Raw genomic sequence first — 21,835 nt, forward strand, 5'->3', positions numbered from 1 at the left:
ACCAGCAAGTTTAATTGGTGCCGATGTTTGGAAGCATCTTGCTAACCAGTTAGCAACTTAGTGCTACTTGGTCCCAATGGGAAATTCCATTGGGACCAAGTAGCACTAAATTGGTGACTTAGAAACGACACTGTAAAGGAACGCTATGGACAGCGCAAACATGCAAGAGAAGGAGAGTTTAGTGTCGGAGGTCGTGGATGAGTCTCCTCCGTCATCCATTTTTTATTTAGAGGAGGAAAGCGGGGACGAAGATGTTGTGGAAGAGGACGCCAGGGCGGCAGAAGCTTGGTTTGGTGTAGAAGGCTTCCAGCCGTACATGTTTGAGCCCTTGCCTCGCAACGCTGCCAGTTCTGTTAGCTCTACGCCTGCTGAAGACACAGACGTCCATCCCCGCGAACACTGGGACGCAACTCAATGGTAAAGGAAATTATTTTTATTTCTTATTTTAACCTTCACCTATATTAGCTGCGACATATGAATCAAGATGCAATGATTGAAAAATTTGACTGACAGATGACTGTTGATATATGATTTGCCGAATTTAGGTGTACAAGAAGAAATAACTAACTGGCCTGCGTAAGATAACGGAAAAAAAACCCCAAAGATTTTAAGACAGATTTTTTTTTTTTTTTTTACAGAAATTTTCTTTTGGACAATATCGTATGATAAAAGAGTACATTTACATACATGCTTAAGCAACAATGATTTGACATTAAAATATGATTTCCCTATGACTTAAAAAAAATACAAACCCTTCCACATCATGCATTAATAAATGTCAACTGAATACTCAAATTACCTTCTCGCTTAAAACCTTTGGGACAAATCATTCAGGAGATGGCTTCTCACCTGTGTGGATTCTGTACATGTGTAGGGTCAAACTATCTTTTCTGCTAAAGCGTTTGCTGCAAATCGTGCAGATAAAAGGTTTATCACCTGTGTGAATTCTCATGTGTACTGTCAAATAACATTTTTGAGGAAAACTTTTGCCACAATTTGCACAGGAAAAAGGCTTCTCACCTTTATGAATTCTCATGTGAGTATTAAGATCACATTTCTGACGGAAGCTTTTTCCACAGGACAGACATTCAAAAGGCTTCTCACCTGTATGAATTCTCATGTGTGATGTCAAACTACTACTGGTAATAAAACTTTTGCCACAAATTCCACAGGAAAAAGGCCTCTCACCTTTATGAATTCTCATGTGAGTATTAAGATCACATTTCTGACGGAAGCTTTTTCCACAGGACAGACATTCAAAAGGCTTCTCACCTGTGTGAATTCTCATGTGTACTGTCAAATGACCTTTTTGAGGAAAACTTTTGCCACAAATTGCACAGGAAAAAGGCTTCTCACCTGTGTGTTTTCTCATGTGAGTGTTAAGACTAGATTTTTTAGTGAAGCTTTTTCCACAGGACAGACATTCAAAAGGTTTCTCACCTGTGTGAATTTTCCTGTGTTTATCAAGACTAGATTTCTGAATGTAGCGTTTTCCACAGGACAGACATTCAAAAGGCTTCTCACCTGTATGAATTCTCATGTGACAAGTAAAAGTACTTTTGTCAGTAAAATTCTTGCTACAAATTGTACAAGAGAAAGGCTTCTCACCTGTGTGCATTCTTATGTGTCTGTTAATATAAGACTTTGAGGTGAAGCTTTTTCCACAGGACAGACATTCAAAAGGTTTCTCACCTGTGTGAATTTTCATGTGAGAAGTCAAACTACGCTTGTCAGATAGATTCTTGTTACAAATGGTACAGGAAAAAGCCTTTTCACCCATGTGAATTCTCATGTGTGTTTTAAGGGTAGATTTCTGAGCAAAGCGTTTTCCACAGGACAGACATGGAAAAGGCTTCTCACCTGTATGAATACTCATGTGAGAAGTCAAATTACGCTTGTCAGATAGATTCTTGTTACAAATGGTACAGGGAAAAGCTTTCTCACCGGTGTGATTTCTGGTGTGACTATAAAGATGAGATTTATACATAAAGCTTTTTCCACAGGATAGACATACAAAAGGCTTCTCACCAGTGTGAATTCTCTTGTGACAATTCAAAGTACTCTTGTGGGTAAAACTCTTGTTACAAATGGTACAGGAAAAGGGCTTCTCGTTTGTGTGAATTCTGATGTGTGAAACAAGACTGGATTTCTGAGTGAAGGTTTTTCCACACGACAGACATTCAAAAGCCTTCTGACCTTTGTGAGTTCTCATGTGATCTACTAAATGTTGTTTTTTTATAAAGTTTTCTCCACATGTCAAACATGAGAAAGGTTTCCCTCCTGTATCTGTCTCTTCCTGCTCACTTATGGGGAGTTCCATGGTTTTCCCTTTTGTCCAGGGATGTTCTGGCTTTTGCTGCTCTTCATTGATCTGCAGAGGTTCTGGTTCCTTTTGGTCCAAACTGGAATTCCTCTCCTGTCCACAGAGCTGCTGGTCAGAGAAACCCTCTTCTTTTCCAAAATAATCCTGCAGGTGGTCTGAAAAGACAAACAACAGAGAGGTTCTATTGGTTGTTAAATAAAGGACACTCCAGTTTAATCATTCTTTTGATAATCCAACTACATATAAACAGACTGGAACTACATCTCCCAGCATGCACTTCAGCCCTGACATACAGGTTTGAACCTCAACTTTTATGTTTAAACTTATTTTTACTTTCATTTTCCCAGTAAACAAACCCAATGTTAGTTTTCCTGATAATTAAATAAGTGATGTTTTACTAGCCGGTTTCTGTAGCTATCTGTTAGCCTAATATTTGAGTGATCTTGTGTAATGAATATGATTTCCTCCATTTGTTGGTATATCCCAAGGATCATGTGAGGCAACCACTACTGAGTGTTTTGTATGATTAATATGATTTCCATTAAACTTGATAGACACTCTCCCTCTCTCTATATCTCTACATCTATATCTCTACATCTATATATATATTAGGGGTGGAACGGTTCACAAAATCCATGGTTCGGTTCGATTCACGGTTTCTGGTCACGGTTTTCGGTTCGATACATGTTGATTGTTACACCGAAATCCCATAAAAATTTATGAAATTAATGAAAAAATCCCCCCAAAAATAATGGATTGTAATTATTTTAAATGATCCGCAGAAACTCTGGATAATTTCCGTATGTTTTGCTGCTTTTAATTTAATCATCTGGCGCATGCTCTCTACCATCTCCAAGGAAATCAGAGGGGAGCAGACGAAGCCACAGTGGAGGCTGTAGGCTTTGCTCTGAGCAGCCGGTCTGGAGCGCAGCGGGGCGGAGCGCTGACGGAGTATGAGGGATTTCGGGGTTAGCATGACATGTTGCTGTTAGCATAAACAAAACGTGTTGCACAATGCTTGCACACTGTTGCACTTTTATCCACAACTTTCTTTCCGCCGTCATCGTAGGTCACTCTAAATGCAAAGCGCTCCCATACAGCAGACCTATAAAGTGCTGCTGGCGTGTCTTCCAACTCCAGTTCTTTCCCACTCGCCAGTCCGACACAATTCTCCACAACAACTGATTTTTTTCCCTGCTACACCCGGCTAAGCTGCTTCGCTTCTTCTTCTTCTTGTTTACTACTGGTAGTTGGCTTTGGTCGCAGCACTGCCACCTTCTGCTCTGGAGTGTAATCGCTTCCTCTATGAGAAAAAGTAGCAGCGCATGAACCGAACGAAGCACACGCGCACCGAACCGAGACAGTCGAACCGAACGATTCTGACGGTTTTCATAAATCATCCCATCCCTAATATATATATATATATATATATATACATATACACTGCCTGACCAAAAAAAAGTCGCCACCAAAAAAAAGGTCACTCACTCCAATGCTTTGTTGGACCGCCTTTAGCTTTGATTACAGCATGCATTCGCTGTGGCATTGTTTCGATAAGCTTCTGCAATGTCAAAATATTTATTTCCATCCATTGTTGCATTAATTTTTCACCAAGATCTTGCATTGATGATGGTAGAGTGTGACTGCTGCGCAAAGCCCTCTGTAGCACATCCCAAAGATACTCAATGGGGTTGAGGTCTGGACTCTGTGGTGGCCAATCCATGTGTGAAAATGATGAGTCATGCTCCCTGAACCAGTCTTTCACAATTTGAGCCCGTTGAATCCTGGCATTGTCATCTTGGAATATGTCTGTGCCATCAGGGAAGAAAAAGTCCATTGATGGAATAATCTGGCCATTCAGTATATTCAGGTAGTCAGTTGACCTCGTTCTTTGAGCACATCCTGTTGCTGAACCTAGACCTGACCAACTGCAGCAACCCCAGATCATAACCCCGCCCCCACAGGCTTGTACAGTAGGCACAAGGCATGGTGGGTGCATCACTTCACCTGCCTCTCTTCTTACCCTGATTCGCCCATCACTCTGGAACAGGGTTAATGTGGACTAGGGTTGTCAAAAGTACCGATACTAAAACGTTGTATCCGGATACGATACTCAATTTTAAAAGTATCGATACTACAGCCACCGCCGCCGTCGTCGCCGCGGACCGGCCTTCTCTCGCTGCCTTCACATACACACGGCAGCATGTAGCCGCTCGCTTCAGTCTGTAGGACGCCTCGGTTGGATATCCAACTCCTCCCACATGCTGTCGGTCAACAGATGTGGGATCTTCCTATTGGTGACCTAATCAAAATGGCTGACTTTGATATGGGCGGAGTTACAGACTGAAGCGAGAAGCTACATGCTGCCGTGTGTATGTGAGGGCAGAGAGACAGCACAATAACAGAAGAGAGCATGGCCAGTGCTGCTGCAGCAGGGCCAAAACAACCAGTTTGGGTTGAAAATGATAGAGGCAAGAGTCTGTTTGGAGGTATTTTGCCTTCGAGCCTGACATGGAAGCCGGACGTGTATTTGTCCTCCTTTACCCCCAGATTCCACATACTCCTCCAGCGCTCCGCTCACGTAAGGAGTCCTTGTCTTTCATGTAAATCAATGAGCGCTGTTCCACATACTCCGCTCTTCACTGCCCACGTACGTCTTCTCCGTCCCTCACCGTCAAAATACGGAGCTGAGCTCTTTTTTGCTCCGGTCAGTCCAGATCAAGACCCGCAATTGCAATCGCACCAAACAGGAAAAAGAATGTAGAGAAGACACGGTTTGTCAAATTAAATTATAGTAAAAACAGGTCGGTAACTAGAAAATATAATCCAAAAAACTAAGAGCAATTAATTAAATAATCGGATGCAGACTATTGGTGCTTCAACAGACCAGGAAGAAGTTGTGAGATTCTAGAGTGAATCTCACAACTTTAAAAGAAAATTCTTATTGCAGGAATGGATGAAGAGATGATGAGTTTGGAAGCAGAGAACAAACAGAGTTCATACAAACTATGTTTGATCCACTGGCGTGTTCAGGGAGTGGCCTTGGGTGGCAAAGGCCACCCCTGAAATCTGATTGGCCACCCCAAGTGCCACCCCAAAATTTTAAAATATGATTGGCTATATGCCCAGTCAGAGGCGGGCCACTGCACTGAACGTAAAATGTGCTCTTGTTTTGATTTGAAGTTGAAGAAGATGCGAAGAAGACGTTGATGAACCTACAGGTGAATACATTCTCCAGTCTATCAGAAAGCAGCACGTCTCTGGCGCGACGTTGGGAAATATGTGAGTAGCCTACATTTTACTACACTTACTGTGCCTGTAGTTAGAAGCTGTAACGGTAATAAGCTAAACATGCTAAACTGTCTTGTTTTATTTGTTTTATTGTAATTGGCACACGGCTGTCGTCTCCTCATCTCGTTAGAAAACACTGTTTTGACTGTCAACGATGCTAACGCTAACATTTAGCTATTCTGTACTGAGTAAAACTGTTATATTAGACCCCTATAACATCATTTACATGTCATTTTCATTCTTGTGTGTGCACAATTATTTATTGTACAACATACTGTATAAGAATGTCGTGCATTATGGGACTATTACAGTATGAAAAGAAGTCAGAATATTAAAGATTTCTTCGCAAGGAAGAAATCTAAGATAGAGCCAGAGCAGGGGCAGAGCAGTCAGTCACAGGATGAGAGCCAGCCTTCAGCCTCAGCTGTACACATTGGTATGTGAAATCCTGATAGTTCAAGTTTGTTCTCATGTTTGAACTTACTAATTTGGTTTGATTGTACCATACCTCTTAGTTTACTTAGGAAAGGCTGATTGTATTATCATTCTAATCACAGCTTATGTATTATTATAGAGTCACCCTCAACATCACATACACATCAGGGTACGTATGAATTTACCTTCTTTAAAACATTATGTGCATTGATTCGAACTGAGATATTTCAAATATACTACAGTGTCATATACTGTCATTAAGTGTGTAGACAATTTTTAAACAATACTGGTGTGAAAAGCCTAAATGTGACAATTTGAATTATAATGAACTGATAAAATCTCTGTATTGCTACAGGTGTGTCCAGTGCTGAGGTTCTTGCAGGCCATCCACAGGGGGATAGTGGTGTGGAAGCCTCTTATAGCCAGCCGGGACCTATTGGTATGTCTTAACAATTCATTTTTCATATGAAGTATAATATACTTAGGCACATTTTCATTCTAATGACAACCTATGTGTTATTGCAGAATCAGGTGAAGATTCTTGTGATGAGGGCCCTTCACCATCACACATGCAGCATAGTATGTATGCTTTACCTTTTTTTAAATTAAAGGTATACTATGCAACCGGTGTTGATTTTCCAGCGAGGCTCCCCCCAGAGTGCGAAAGTAAAAGTGCACTGTCGTAAATATGCACAGCTGTTCTCCTGGTTTCTCCATCAAGCCAGGCGCGGTTGTTTTGAGCTTAGCAGACAGGCGAACGCAACCAATGACTAAGCATCTGACGCGCGTGACGCGCAGCAAACGCGCTGCTGCTCGAGATGGAAGAATTTAATTTTTGCTGCTCGACGCGCCGCGTCAACCAATCAGAGAAGCTGATTTGGGAGCTGGCTGGGAGAGAGACACAGCGCTGATGATCAGAGCGCTATGATCACTCCTCTTAAACGCCTAAATTAACTTAAAATGCAGAAATCTGCCGGCAGAATATGTTCGCTTTTATTATCCTGCTGCCTGCAGTTTGGATTATTTAGATGAAAAACACCTACCAGCTGCCGCGGTGAACCGCGAGGAGGCGACCCGGCCAGAGGCTGCTGATGAAGGGATCCCTACTGTCGGCGCACCGCTGGTATGTGGGGGTCTGAGCGGCTCCGACAGAAAAAATATAGTAAGGCAGGATGATAATCTGAATGAACTGACTGCACTGATTACGTTTTCAGGTGTATTTTCTCACTTAAAAACATATTAAAACTACTTTATTCCCACTGATCACAGCAAATATAGCTGCAAGGCAGAGAAAGGATAGTGAAGCTCCGCCCAACGCGCCTCAGACACACTTTTGCACCGCGCAGCCAGAGCAGCAAAGCTGCTTCAGCCGCGCGTCAGAACTAACTGGTACAAGCAGCAAAAAGGAAGCAGCAGACGCGATTTTGCTGCTTTTGCTGCGTCCGGTGTGAAAGCAGCGCTGCACAAAGATCGCCACTGTGCTAGCAACGAGCATGCTTTTAACTGGGGGGTGTAGCAGTTCTCGCCGTAAAGCAAGACTGACTCTCGCGAGACTTCTGAGCCTGTGGGTGCGGGTCGGTGCTCCTGCAATTGCAAGTGCAGTAATTCCCCCACAGACCACCAGGGCGGCCGAGAATACCTTTGTTCAACCTGAAATGACTCATTTAATCATCCAAAACGTTATGGAACACATTAATTAACTGAAAAATGTTGCATAGTGTGCCTTTAACATCACAGTATCTGCTTTTATTTAGATCAGGATAACAATAATACTGGTGTTTAAAATCTAAATGTGGCAAGTTGAAATATATTTAAATTAATAAAATCTCTGTATTGCTACAGGTGTGTCCAGTGCTGAGGTTCTTGCAGGCCATCCACAGGGGGATAGTGGTGTGGGAGCCTCTTATAGCCAGCCGGGACCTATTGGTATGTCTTAACAATTCATTTTTCATATGAAGTATAATATACTTAGGCACATTTTCATTCTAATGACAACCTATGTGTTATTGCAGAATCAGGTGAAGATTTTTGTGATGAGGGCCCTTCACCATCACACATGCAGCATAGTATGTATGCTTTACCTTTTTTTAAATTAACATCACAGTATCTGCTTTTATTTAGATCAGGATACCAATAATACTGGTGATTAAAATCTAAATGTGGCAAGATGAAATATATTTAAATTAATAAAATCTCTGTATTGCTACAGGTGTGTCCAGTGCTGATGTTCTTGCAGGCCATCCACAGGGGGATAGTGGTGTGGGAGCCTCTTATAGCCGGCCCGGACCTATTGGTATGTCTTAACAATTCATTTTTCATATGAAGTATAATATACTTAGGCACATTTTCATTCTAATGACAACCTATGTGTTATTGCAGAATCAGGTGAAGATTCTTGTGATGAGGGCCCTTCACCATCACACATGCAGCATAGTATGTATGCTTTACCTTTTTTTAAATTAACATCACAGTATCTGCTTTTATTTAGATCAGGATACCAATAATACTGGTGATTAAAATCTAAATGTGGCAAGATGAAATATATTTAAATTAATAAAATCTCTGTATTGCTACAGGTGTGTCCAGTGCTGATGTTCTTGCAGGCCATCCACAGGGGGATAGTGGTGTGGGAGCCTCTTATAGCCGGCCCGGACCTATTGGTATGTCTTAACAATTCATTTAAGTTAGTGACTTATGTGACACTAAAAGGTCCTGATTCCCATACATTTGTCACTTACAGATATTTCACAGTCAAGAGCAACAGGACCCACTCAACCCCAGTTAAAGCTGTATCCAAAAACCATGCAAGGGGAGAAGAGGAGGGCGTTCAATCCATCCTGGTACAACAGGTTTTCATGGCTTGAGTACTCAATAATGAAAGACTCAACGTACTGCTATGCATGCAGGCAGTTCTCTTTGCCTAGCACGTCAGAATCTGTGTTCACCTCAGAATCCGGCTTTTCACATTGGAAAAAAGCAATGTATAAAGATGCTGGCTTTAAGTTGCATGAAAAATCAGATTCTCACATTACTTCCATGTTAGCTTGGAGTGAACACAAGAGGGCTGCACTTACAGATGCTTCTGTATTAAACATGATCAACAAAGAGTACAAAAAGAAGGTCGAAGAGAATCGCAGTTACATTAAAACTGTTGCAGATGTATTGCTTTTGACAACCACACAAAATATGGCACAAAGAGGGCACTGTGAGTCTGAGCAGTCTGACAACAAAGGGAATTTCTTAGAAATTCTTGAAATGATTGCTAAACACAATCCTGTGGTAGCCAAAAAAATGAAAGCAAAAGGCAATGCCAAATACATAAGCAATACCATACAAAATGAAATTCTACAGTGCTTAGCCAGTATGGTGCAGGATTCCATTGTGAAAGAAGTGAAAGAGAGTGAGGTATTCTCCATCATCGCTGATGAAACCAAAGATCTCCAAAAAAAAGGAACAGCTGTCATTAGTACTTCGATATTAATATAATGGGGCTGTGCATGAAAGCTTCCTTGAATTCCAGCACGCACAAAATCTAGATGCTAAGGGGCTTAGTGACATGATCATCAAGTGCTTAGAAAGCTATGGCCTTCAGTACAAATCGAACCTTGTTGGACAAGGTTATGATGGCGCCTCAGTAATGAGTGGTAAACATTCGGGTGTGGCAGCCAGAATCAAGACAGAGGCTAAAACTGCGTTTTATGTCCACTGTAATGCACACTGTCTAAACCTGGTCTTGGTTGACACTGTGAAATCAGTTCCAGAGGCCGATTGTTACTTTTCGCTACTTGAGAAGATCTATGTATACATGTCAGGCTCTTATGTGCACCAGAAATGGCTTACAGTCCAGAAAGAGATGTATGGTGGCACACCTAGAGAGTTACAAAGATTAAGGGACACAAGATGGGCATGTAGAGCACTAGCTTGCAGGAATTTGATGGATAGATTACCAGCTGTGTTGTGTGTTCTTCAAAATATAAGTGCAGAAAATCACAGAGACAGGTCCATTGATGCTAGAGGTCTGCTTGCACAGATTGACCTCACATTCATAGGCCTCCTTGCAACCTTCCGAAAAGTTTTCGGTGACACAAAGCTGCTTTCTGACCTGTTGCAGTCACCCTCAGTTGATTTAGCTATGGCAGCAGACATGGTGGAGTCACTTCTTGATACTTTTCATGAGTATAGGACTGAGGCATTTAGTGATAAACTGTGGAATGACATAGTAGAGACAGCCAAACACTGCAACATAGCTGTTGAGAATGTTGAGAATAAAAGAGCACACAAAGTCAGCACCAAACTTTGTGGGTCGTATGTGACATGCACTATAGGCCTGCACAACAGTAATGCAGACAAAGATGCATTCAGGCAGAAACTACTCTACCCCATCCTTGACACCTTAGTTGCTGAAATAGAAAGAAGGTTCTCAAAAATGAACTGTTCAGTAATGAGAGGTATACAGGCCTTAAATCCTAAAAGCAGTACATTCCTTAAAGATGATCAGGTCTTTGACTTTGGAAAAATATATGAGTGTAATGAGGAAGATCTTACTCATGAGCTTCACCAGGCTAGAAGAATTTTGTCAAGGAAAGCTGAGAGTGGGACAGCACAGTTGGGAAACATCTTAGATTTAACTGTGTTTTTGGAACCATACCAGGAGGTGTTTGTTGAGCTCTTCAGGCTATGCAAAATAGCTATAGCCCTCCCAGTCAGCAGTGCTGCATGTGAGCGAAGTTTTTCAGCTCTAAAGCTCATTAAAACTCATTTGAGGACAACTATGCTAGACAACAGACTAAGCCATTTAGGTTTGCTAAGTATTGAGTCAAGAAGAGCGAGGGCACTCAACATGGATGATTTTATCACAGTGTTTGCAAACAAACACAAGAACAGGCGAATTGCACTGTTTTGACCCTCCTGTTTTCCTTAGGTCAGGGAAGGAAGAAGGGAGTAAGGGAGGAAGGAAGGAAGGAAGGTTTGGTTAAATAATTTGTTCATAGGCATATGTATTTTAAATATGTTTGCACTTTATAGGTGGACTGTGTTTTTTTTTTTTTATGTGCATTGTTTACTTATGTTGGCATGGTAAGGTAAGCTATATTTGTTTTGTACAGTCTGTACCTCTACCAAGTTTTGCACAGTTTCATCAAGCAAATATCAATATATAAATATACCAAAGTCTAGGTGTGGGTGTGTATTTTCTTGTGTGCATGTGTGCGTGCATATGTGAGTGTATATGTCTGTGCGCAGGCGGTCCTGCTCATACTTCATGCCACCCCTGCATAAATCAGTGCCCCACTGGTGCCACCCCTATCAAAAATGTCTGGACACGCCCCTGGATCCTGTTTATCCCTGTTACAAAAATCCACAGAAAGAAAATATTTGGGCAGAAACTGAACATCTGCTGGATGATGATGGGGATTTTTTAACCATAGAGATGAAAATAGCCCTGTGATTCAAATTATAAATTGTATTTGGAATAAAAATGAGAGAACTAGGGGTGCTAAAAAACACATCCTCCAAAGACAGATATTTACATGGGAATGTGGCAGATAATTAATTGACATTAGGGCTGGGCGATATAGAAAAAAAGCTTATCGATAAAAAAAAAAATGCATATTGATCGATATCGATAATTATTGAAAAGATTTGAAACCATATTTTATGTGCAGCTCTGCCTGGACTTTTTATAATATTGCTAAATCATTTAATTTTAATAAAAAACACAAACACAGACTTCTAATTAAATCTTTATTTAACCAACTTTTTTAACCATAACAGAATTGTTTTAAAGAAAAATAACTTAAGAGACCTGAGTTATGTTATTAAATACTGACAAAGAATAAACTAAAGTGACCAGAAAAGTGACCAAAATAAATATAACAAATAAATAAACTGCGTTTCTTTTTTATCGAACTTTTATCGACCCTCTTTTTTTCTATTGCGCCACACGTCTATCGATCGATATATATCGTTTTTGAATTATCGCCCAGCCCTAGTTGACATATTACTGATCTTGCTGGATTTTATTCTGCTTTACTTCCATAAATTGCAGGATCTTCTTTACTTTATCTTTGCCAGATTTAAACTTTAAAAGCCTTGCCCTCATAATTTGCAAGTTAATTTATTTATAAAGTAAATGTAAACGCTGCTTAAGCTAATTCAAATGAAATTAAAAGTAAAGTAAGTAGCCAACCTTATCACTGTCTGTAACCTACTAACACGGTAAGGAAAGCATCAGATGAGCTACCTGAGAAACTAACGTTACGTTTCCCCACTTTAAAACCAAACAAACATGGCCGCTCACCCTGCTGATGAGCTCTCTTCACTGCCATCAAAGGCTCCAACGTGTTTCCTTTTCAGGTGCTGCATCATAACAGTGGTGATTCCGTGCCATGTTCATTTGTTTTTACAAAAGTTGCATGCTACGACTTTTTTCACTTTACAAAGCGCAGGCTTTGTAAAGTTTTAATTATTGTGATCAATTTGCGCCGTCAATCCCGGCGCATGCGCGCTTCATTTGCAGTCTGGACGCTGAGGGTAAACATCCTGTGGATCTGACTGCAGCGCTGAGAGGGACTCCTGCGGAAGAACAGGGTTGGGACGGGGAGGCGCCCCACGGCAGAGTAGGAACGATACATGCTTTCACGTAAGAGTCTCCAAAAGTCGCCAGTGACACCGTAAAAAAGTCGCCAGATTTGTCGCTAGTCGCTTTTTTGAAATATAGTCGCTGGAGGGGTCTGAAAAGTCGCTGAGTTGGCAACACTGCACCTGCGGCGCTGGCTCGCTCTGCTGTATTTTTTTTCTTCCCCCGTTTCAGTCAAGTGGATGTGATGACAGCGGCAGCGGATGAAGCATTAATCGTGCGACACAACCTATCGATGATTAAATTCGTTGCCAACGCTTTTAAAAGTCGATTTTTATCGATTTTATCGATTCGTTGTTGCAGCCCTAATGTGTGTGTGTGTGTGTATATATATATATATATATATATATATATACAGTCAATGGATTCGGACGCATAACTGTTGGAAAATTTAGATTTCTCTCTATTATATATTAAAGCTACAGTGTGTAACTTTTAGCGACATCTAGCGGTCAGACTGCAGACTGCAGCAACATGAACGTCTCCCCCCCCCACCGCTTCTCCCCCCCCCCCAACAGTACGGCGAGCGTTACGGGACAAAATGTCTTCCACGACGTCCGCATCACCTACCTTCTCAAGTGATGAGGTTTGTTTACATAGATAATTTTACAGATAGTATTTCATTAGTCTGTGTAGGGTATAGATTTCATGTAGACTTAAGATAATAAATATACCCGTTATTTTTTCTACATCGTTGTGACGTTTTGGAGATCTCGCAATCACTAGTTTGTTGGCTCTGCGCTGCCGTATCGCAAAGATGTCTGCCTCCATGGCTGCGAGACCCGCTCCTATGTAATTATAAATAACGAATTCTAAGGCAACACAAATATTTAGGTTAAGAGGCTGAGCTCGTAGATGATAAATAACACAGTTTTAGACTTAGACTTAGACTTCTTTATTTGTCATTTTGTATGCACAGGGTGCATACAGAACGAAATTGCGTTACATACAGCTTATGAACGTTGCATTGATATTTCAAATGGCACGAGTTATAGAAAAATACAAAAAGTGCAGCAGTGGTCAAAGTGTGAACAGTGCAGAGGATAAGAGACAGTGTGCAAGTTGCCGTGGTTCAGTGCAAAATGGCATTTGTGCAAAAAATGCGTTATTGAAAAATACAATGAGATGAACAATTTAAAGGGCTAAAAGTTAAAAGTTCAGCAGCATTTGATGCCCGATAATGTGCAATAGGTGCAGAGTTCGGATTGTGGATCAAAGGTTCAACAGTCTGATGGCAGTGGGGAAGAAGCTGTTGCACAACCTGGTGGATCTGCAGCGGATGCTGCGGAACCTCTTTCCAGAGGGCAGCAGGGAGAACAGTCCATGGTGGGGGTGTGAGGGGTCTTTGATGATATTACGGGCTCGGGACACACAGCGCTGTGATGAAATGTCCTTAATGGAGGGAAGAGGAGCCCCAATGATTCCTTCCGCTGTCCTCACCACCCTCCTCACATTCTTCCAGTCAGAAGCTCTGCAGCCTCCACACCACAGAGAGAGACAGCTGGTCAGAACGCTCTCTATGGTGCTTCTGTAGAAGGTTGTGAGGATGGGCGGGGGCAGGCGGGCTCTCCTCATCCTCCGCAGAAAGTACAAGCGCTTCTGTGCCCTCTTCACTAGAGATGAAGTGTTTACAGTCCAGGTGAGGTTGTCCGTGATGTGCACCCCCAGGAACTTTGTGCTGCTGACCACCTCCACAGCTGAGCTGTTGATGAGCAGTGGAGCATGGTGGGGGCGGTTTTTCCTGAAGTCGACGATGATCTCCTTCGTCTTCTCCACGTTCAGGATCAGACTGTTTTCACTGCACCAGTCCACCAGCTGCTCCACCTCCTCTCTGTAGTCCCGGTCGTTGTCGTCCCTGAGTTTTGTATAATATATTACATTTCTGACTGTATATCCCTGTAATTATTACACACTGTAGCTTTAACTTATCCTATTTACTCACTATAAAAGTTTTCACTCAGGCTGTTTCTCTCTCAAGGCCACACCATTCTCTGCAGGATGGTGTTTGTAGACCAGACATAGCTTCTTCCCATAACAATCCAGATTCTTTCTCAAGGTTTATTCATAACATGTTACCGTTTAACCAAAGCGTCTGACTACGTTTCCAGTAGGGGTGTAAATCACATCCATCATGGCGATTCGATTCCTGACACAACAATTAGATTATTTTCGATACTCAAGAATACACCACAATGCGATACAATTATTATTTTTTTTTAACACCTTACAGGCTAAACAAAGTTTCAAGTTTGAAATAAATCCATGAAAGCTGTAATATTGTTATGCATTTTTTTTAGAAACAACAGCAAATAACAGAAGTAGAAAAGTGGCATAAAAAAATACTGCACAATATCAGTGTAATGAGTTCAATGCAATACCTCGGCTCCAAAGAAACTGTCCAACATATTTTTTTAGAATGTAATAAATATACTCGGGAAAGAGAGATGTTGTGTAGAGAGTTAGACAGGAATAAAAATAAACTAGATATAAGGGAATTGTTTCAAAGGTCATCTGGGGATGTAGTTTTTGGGAGTATTTTTAATTTTCTAAGAAGAACGGGTATTTTAGGGAGAATATAATAGTTTGTCTGGTCCATACTCCATTCTGGAAGGTGGCGGTAATGCACCTATAAGTTGTTTGCCAACGGCCATTAAAAAAAAGAAGAAGAAGAAGGCTCCAGAGTGTCGACGTCACCGCCCCCTAGAGAGATGCTCCGCTGCTCCTCTCCCAGATTGTAGCTGACCGCAAACAGTGCTGCAGACAGGAGGCCGGCTTGTTTTGTTTTTATGACCGAAATTGCGGAAAACAACTCGTGAAGTTTGACCCGCTGGAAGAGCGAGGTGCGCGAGACCGCTGGGACCCCTTTTTCCAGCTGGATCTCTGCTCTTTTTGGCCCTCATGTCCCTCCGTCGTCGGACTAAACTCGCCCCCACTTCCTCACCGCCTCGGCCGTATCTAGACCCACAGTGTGTAGCACAGACCACGCTTCATTATTGAGCATAATTTAAAAATGTCTGCATCAAGCTCACTGCAACACACTGCTGTAAGAGTATAACCAGGAAGCGCGGTAGGAGGGCAAAATAGGTTTAGCGCCACCGCAGCATGGGAGGAGAATTACGCCCAGGAGAAAATGGATAAAAATAGACCGGAGGAAAAAAAACAACATGAATCGATTATCTTGCGGACGTGTCGATGCATCGGACCGTCAGCTTTTGGATCGATCCATCAATACAAAACGATTATTATTTACACCCCTAGTTCCCATTGTTTTAAGTAAAGGGGGACGAACGCTGCTCATGCAGAACAGGGCAGAATGCTGTGCCATTAGGGCTGTATGATGAACTGTTCTCTCTTTGCAAAGATATTAATAAATGTGCCGACTGAGTGAAATCCATCGATCTCTGTTCATTTAACTAGGATAAATGGTTGAATGCTTTTTTCCACGACAATTTGGCGTTGTCAAAGCACGATTCTCTTTGACTGATTTTTTCTGAGGACAGCGATTGTCAGAAGTGTCAGGAACCACCTGGAGGAAGCAGTCTTCCAGCCTCAATACCCCGTTAGAAGGTTAAGGGACTGAGGACTTCTGACATCGAGGTCCCTGGAGGTCAGCAGGAGGATCAAAACTAACCATTTTTTTGAGACGGTCAGATTCATCTTTTGTCGGCTCAGTTTAAATTAAATCTCAAAAACTAAATTACAAAACAACAGGTTGTTAACAGATTTAAAGATTACTAGAGATCAAATACTGGAAAATTAGCTCAAACAAAGTCCTCTTCTTAAATGTAATCTAACAAAAAAACAAACCAAAAAAATAAGAAACTAGATAAATTAAAGATTAATAGGTTAATCTTTTTAATGCACTAAAATTAGTATAATACTAAACAATATACATAGAAAATAAAAGATAACTTTTCTTTTGGGGACACAAAAGGCAATTCTGTTTTTGTTCCACCTGTGAACCAAAAGACCTCGCATAGGAACGTGAGGCTCTCTCTAAGAGTGAGAGGAAGGTTGTAGGTGCCACCAGAAGGTACTTCATTTTACTGAGACGTCGGTAATCTAGAGTGGGATCCCCCCCAGTTATCCAGGTCGGCACCAGAGGAATGGGGTGCATATTGGAAACCAGTAAATTACCTGTAGATAATGGGAAAGGTTTTGCAGTTCTATCGTAGTAGAACAAATGCAAGGTTCCAGGGAATTGTCAACTGCCCAAGGAGAAATTTTTGATCAAATGCTTATAAAATAAGGTTCTTTTAATGTTGCAATACAAAAATGTTGAAGATAAGATAAAACATTATGATGAGAAGTTAAGAGGATAAAAAGAAGGTCTTAGGTAAGAAGATTTACAGATAAAAAAAAAGAAAAGAAACTGTTTAAAATGATGGATGGATGAGAGAGAAATGGGTTAAAGAATTCAAAAAGGCAGTTTTTAAACCTGATATTAAACATATTTACACTGTATTATATATTAAACTTACACTATACTAAGTTATAATAAAGAATTTTACTTTCAATGGTGCTTTTAAAGAAACAAATCTCTAAACATTTACAGGAATTAATAACTCATAGCTAAAAAAACTATTAAATTATATTTTAAAAAAAGTAAGTAGGGCATAAAATAAGGTGAAATTAAATGAGAAAAGTATGTGGTGAGAGGAAAAGGTGACTTAAAGTGACTGAAGGATGAAGTGGGGCGACTGACGAGACATTTCCTTCCTGATAAAGGCTTCTTTTGAGGGACGGCAGCAGAATACGCCATAAGATGTTCTGATTCTTAGGTCAGAGGTGACGAGGTCTTCAGAGAGATCTCCCTATTATCCCAGGCTGGCTTCCAGCAGAACAGTAACTGGTTCGCTGTTTATTGACCAGAGTTAAAGTACCTGCGGATAAATAGACTGAAAAGCAGCTATTTTACCGTTGACCCATCTTTACTGACCCAGAGGTTCAGTAAAGATGGGCAGGCTAATTGGGCATTTCTTCTAATAATCAAGGACATGTGTCATTATTTAAATGCTAGAGTTTAATTTCTTAACCTTAATTAATTAAGATTTAGATTAAACTTTAAGGGTAAATAAATCTATATGTGTGTAGAGCAAAATAACTTGTATAAAAATAAATTAGGCTGATTGAATTTGCTTTTAAATTATTGACAATTCATTAAGAAGTAAATCTATCTTAAGCTGATCTGGAATAAATATGCAAATTTATTTAACATAAGTTTTGGTTGATAATTATATGGTGTTCAAAACACTCAATTGGAAATAAAGATGATAATATTTAATAATAATGATTACAGTGACAGAGGATCTAGATAACAGGATTTAATTCCTACATTAAGATGAATGGTGGAGGCTTTAAATGATCTATTCTCAATGAATCCATAGCTCAGATATATCTGGAGGTTAAAATGACTGAAACTCTATGGTTTTTCTTCAACAGAACATTTATTATTTGTTCTGATGAAGAAAAGGGTGGAAAGAAGATAAAACACGAGAAAATCAGCTAAGCTAAGCTAATAAGGATCCATATAGATGCTGTTTATTTTTCCATCTGGAACAGTCCATGTGGAATTTGGGTTGATAATTGAGAGCAGAATAAATAAACAACCTAAATAAAATAAAATAAAAGGGCTGTATGATGAAGTGTTCTCTCTTTGCAAAGATGTGAATAAATGTGCCGACTGAGTGAAATCCATTGATCTCTGTTCATTTAACTAGGATGAATGGTTGAACACTTTTTAACCCTCCTGTGGCCCCTGGTCCAGTTCCAGGAGCAGCCTCCGTTCATCCTAACAGAGCACCCTGAAAACTGACCCACAAAGTTTTGCATAATATCAGCAACAAAATGCGGGCGGTTCAGAATCAGTGAAACAGGGCAGAGCCGATGCAGAGGGCAGATTTACTGTCCGTAGAGACTCTCACTAAAGAACAATGGTTGAAATGGATTTCATTTGCTTTTTCTTTATTGTGCTTGTTTTTGTTACTGTGTTTAATTCACTGTCTTTTCATTTTTTAGAAAATAAATATTTGGTTCATTAAAACATACAGTGTTTGGTCTTCTACTGTGAATAAGCAGCAGTTGCTATTGATTCTGAAATATTCGTAATAAAACTGCAGAAACAAGGAAAACTTTATAATTAATTCACTATAAAAATGCCTTAGAAAATATACATACTAAAAAAAACATGGTTTGAGGACTGGATATGATTAATAACATTAAAGTAAATGTATCTAGGTACTACATAGTATGATTGGAAATGTTTATTTTTATATACCAATGAATCAGAAAACAAAAATAAATAAATATGTTAATCAATAAAACTTTAAAAGGAAAGCTTTGTTTTAGCAAATACAATTTGCTGCGTTGTAATATAAAATATGAGACAAATTATTTTCAACGAAATAATATTTTCTAATTTTTTGTAAGAAAGCACAAGTTACTTCCTTAAACTTTCTTTATTTTGGTAACATTGTTCCCTCAAACCTAACTTTGCATCTGCTGGGATCGAACCCGCGACCCTGGAGTCCAGCTCAAGGGGCTCCAGGCGGAAATTCTGTCCGTGTGGAGGGGAGTGTGACGGTATGAGCATGGAAGCTTTAAAACTCCATTACCCAGCATGCAACAGGGTTCAGGGGCTTGTACGGAAGCCCCGCGAGAGGTGATGGTTGGCGAATGTGCGGCTGTAAAGTCAGGATGACGGAGCTAAAGAATAAAAATAAATACCGACGCAGTGAACACGTCTCCTCTTCTTATTATAAAATAAAAAGGAAAACACAGAAAGAGGAGATAACCATAAACCACTCAGACTCTAACAGCTGCAATGACCGAACATGAAGCAGACTTTAGCCTTTAATAGACTCCCACTATCAACCGGATAAAGCTAACTAGCTTTAGCTTAGCATGTTGATCTCCTCTAAGCAGTTTTCCAATCAGATGAGGCTAAAATCCACAGTGTGCATCATCAGGGAATCGTTTCTATCAGGTGTTTCCTACCTATCCGGTGTAAGATGATCTGGGGGATCCTGGTGAAATCCAGCAGTAGATGTTGATCGTCCATCTTTTCCTCCGAATTGACCAAACTCCCTTTAAACTCCGTGAATGTTTCTTCAGCAGGAGTTAACTGCTCAGTGATAAACTCTCCTTGAAGCTGGACTGAAGACATTCTCACTGCAAACACTCCCAGATTATCAGCCTCTCTACAATGACTCCACACACAAGCTAAGCTAATGCTGCTAGCTGCTGTTCTGTCCAGTCTGGTCGCCTCATGGTGGGTTTTGTTCTTCCATCATGGCGGACGACACACTAACTATTAAAGCGCATTACCGCCACCTGCTGGACTGGAGTGTCAACAGGAGATTCAAACTATTTTCTCTGAAATATTTCTCAAATCCATGAAGATTTGATCTTTTATTTTAATTCATAGCTGAAACATTTTCAATATTAAATTATCCTTTGATCCATAGTTTCTCTAAACTGTCTCCCTTCAGTTTTTATAACCAATAAAATCCATAAACACCTGCTGTCCAGTTTCAGGCAGGTTGCTACTTTCACCTAAACCTGCTGCATGTTTACCAGTTATTTGAAGTGAACTATTCAAACCTGTTTGACCAATTCTGCATCATGAAATTATTGATTCTATTCTCCTCTTTCTTCCTGCTTTCTTTTTATCTCCACATTTTTCTGAATTTTATATCAGTTTCCCTCTTTATCACTTATGTCCCAGTTTTCCTGACATATTTCTAACATTATTATTATTATTATTATTTTACATTCAATCTTAAAGGATTTTCTAGATCAACATTTTTAGATTTTAGTTCCTGTTTAGCTCAAAGATCAACCTCTTTGTTTCCCTCCTCTCCAACATGAGCTGAACCCAAACAAATTCTACTGTTATTTTCTTTACATGTAGTTTGTTCAGAGGATGATAAATACCATCAATAATATCTTTACTTTTTCAATGATTTGATTCAATCCTTAATAAAGCTGCTATACTATCAGACACTATCACATTATTTTGATTATTCTGTTTTTAATCCAGTTTAAACTTAAAGGTTTTCTAAAGAGCATAAAGAGAACAGCCCATTTCATTCTCTGCTTCTTTAAATGCATCATTTATCATAACTGAAAATAATAAAGGACCAGTGACCAAGCAAACATCAATGTTTTAACTATAAGCTTTATCAATAAGGAAAGTTTGAAGCCTAGCCTTAAAGTCACAGTGTCTGTCTTATGATTTTGAGTTTTTTTTTTTCAGAAATAAAATAAAAGTTGTATAAATGTGCTTTGTATCTACTTCAGGTGTATTATACTTCAGACAATCTGTCACTATTCTAATAATTTAGTTTACATTTCAGACCATGGAGTCAAAAATGTTGGCATGAGGCTGTGGGAAAGGAAGCTTGCTGTCAGGGAAAAGTATTCATAACCGAGGTATTTTAATCTTTTATAAAAGTTTTATCAGATAATTATAATTTTCTGATAAAACTTTTTCTCATCCTTTGTTTCATGAGTAAAAGTTGGTGTGTTGACGCACCTGTCTGATGTTATCATGCGTAGATTGTTTGGACATAAAACCTGTCTGTGTTTCAGAAATAACATCATTAAGACCAGTCTTTAATCTATTTCTATAGATATACGTCAATAGTTTATAATCACAGTTCAGAAGGGTGATTGGTTGGTAGTTGTCTAGAACCTTGTTGTCTTCCTGGTTTGGTTATAAGGGTGATAACGCCCTGCTTCATGGTGTGTGGAAGTAAATTATGGATAAGATCTCTTTAAAAACCTGGAATATAAATTCTCTGAGATAATCCCAGAAATTCATTTCATTATATTTATATAGAGCAAATTCACAACACAAGTCATCTGAAGGCACTTTGCTTCTTTTGCAAAGCCTTTGAGAGGTTGGAGCATCAGTTTCTTTTCAAAGTTTTACACTTTGGGCCAAACAAGGATGAGAATGGCTGATGTATAGTGAGATTCCGTCTGTCAGTTGGGTAGGTGGGTGTTTCTGCTGGTGGGTGTTAACGTCCAGCACACACAGAGAGATGGAGAGTGAGGAGGACTCCTGCAGCAAAACAGCTTTTTCCAGAAATACTGGTGTTACGTTGAGCTGCGTTTCCCCATCAGATACGGTTTCCCCTGCATCT

The 21,835-nt window shown here is 40.1% G+C and overlaps 2 protein-coding genes across 3 annotated transcripts; one reads left to right on the forward strand and one right to left on the reverse strand.

The window, feature by feature from the left end:
* Window positions 1–616: 616 nt before the first annotated feature.
* Window positions 617–19,738, reverse strand: LOC119783912 (gastrula zinc finger protein XlCGF57.1-like). The gene is made up of 3 exons (XM_038285648.1): window positions 19,683–19,738; window positions 1,273–2,478; window positions 617–936 (listed from the first exon to the last, which is right to left on the reverse strand). The coding sequence occupies exons 2-3, from the start codon at window positions 2,318–2,320 to the stop codon at window positions 827–829; spliced, it is 1,158 nt and encodes a 385-aa protein (XP_038141576.1). The 5' UTR covers window positions 2,321–2,478; window positions 19,683–19,738; the 3' UTR covers window positions 617–826.
* On the forward strand, window positions 5,813–9,207 carry LOC119783913. 2 transcript variants are annotated; one of them, XM_038285651.1, is made up of 8 exons: window positions 5,813–6,050; window positions 6,189–6,218; window positions 6,405–6,488; window positions 6,575–6,628; window positions 7,892–7,975; window positions 8,429–8,482; window positions 8,626–8,709; window positions 8,790–9,207. In XM_038285651.1, the coding sequence occupies exons 1-8, from the start codon at window positions 6,015–6,017 to the stop codon at window positions 8,832–8,834; spliced, it is 471 nt and encodes a 156-aa protein (XP_038141579.1). In that variant the 5' UTR covers window positions 5,813–6,014; the 3' UTR covers window positions 8,835–9,207. The 2 variants fall into 2 exon arrangements, with proteins under 2 accessions (XP_038141579.1, XP_038141578.1); XM_038285650.1 differs by lacking the exons at window positions 6,405–6,488; window positions 6,575–6,628 and having other exon boundaries at window positions 8,626–9,207.
* Window positions 19,739–21,835: the final 2,097 nt, after the last annotated feature.

This window comes from Cyprinodon tularosa, unplaced genomic scaffold (assembly GCF_016077235.1).
Source record: "Cyprinodon tularosa strain WSP-4 unplaced genomic scaffold, ASM1607723v1 ctg2131, whole genome shotgun sequence".
Classification (NCBI taxonomy): domain Eukaryota; kingdom Metazoa; phylum Chordata; class Actinopteri; order Cyprinodontiformes; family Cyprinodontidae; genus Cyprinodon; species Cyprinodon tularosa.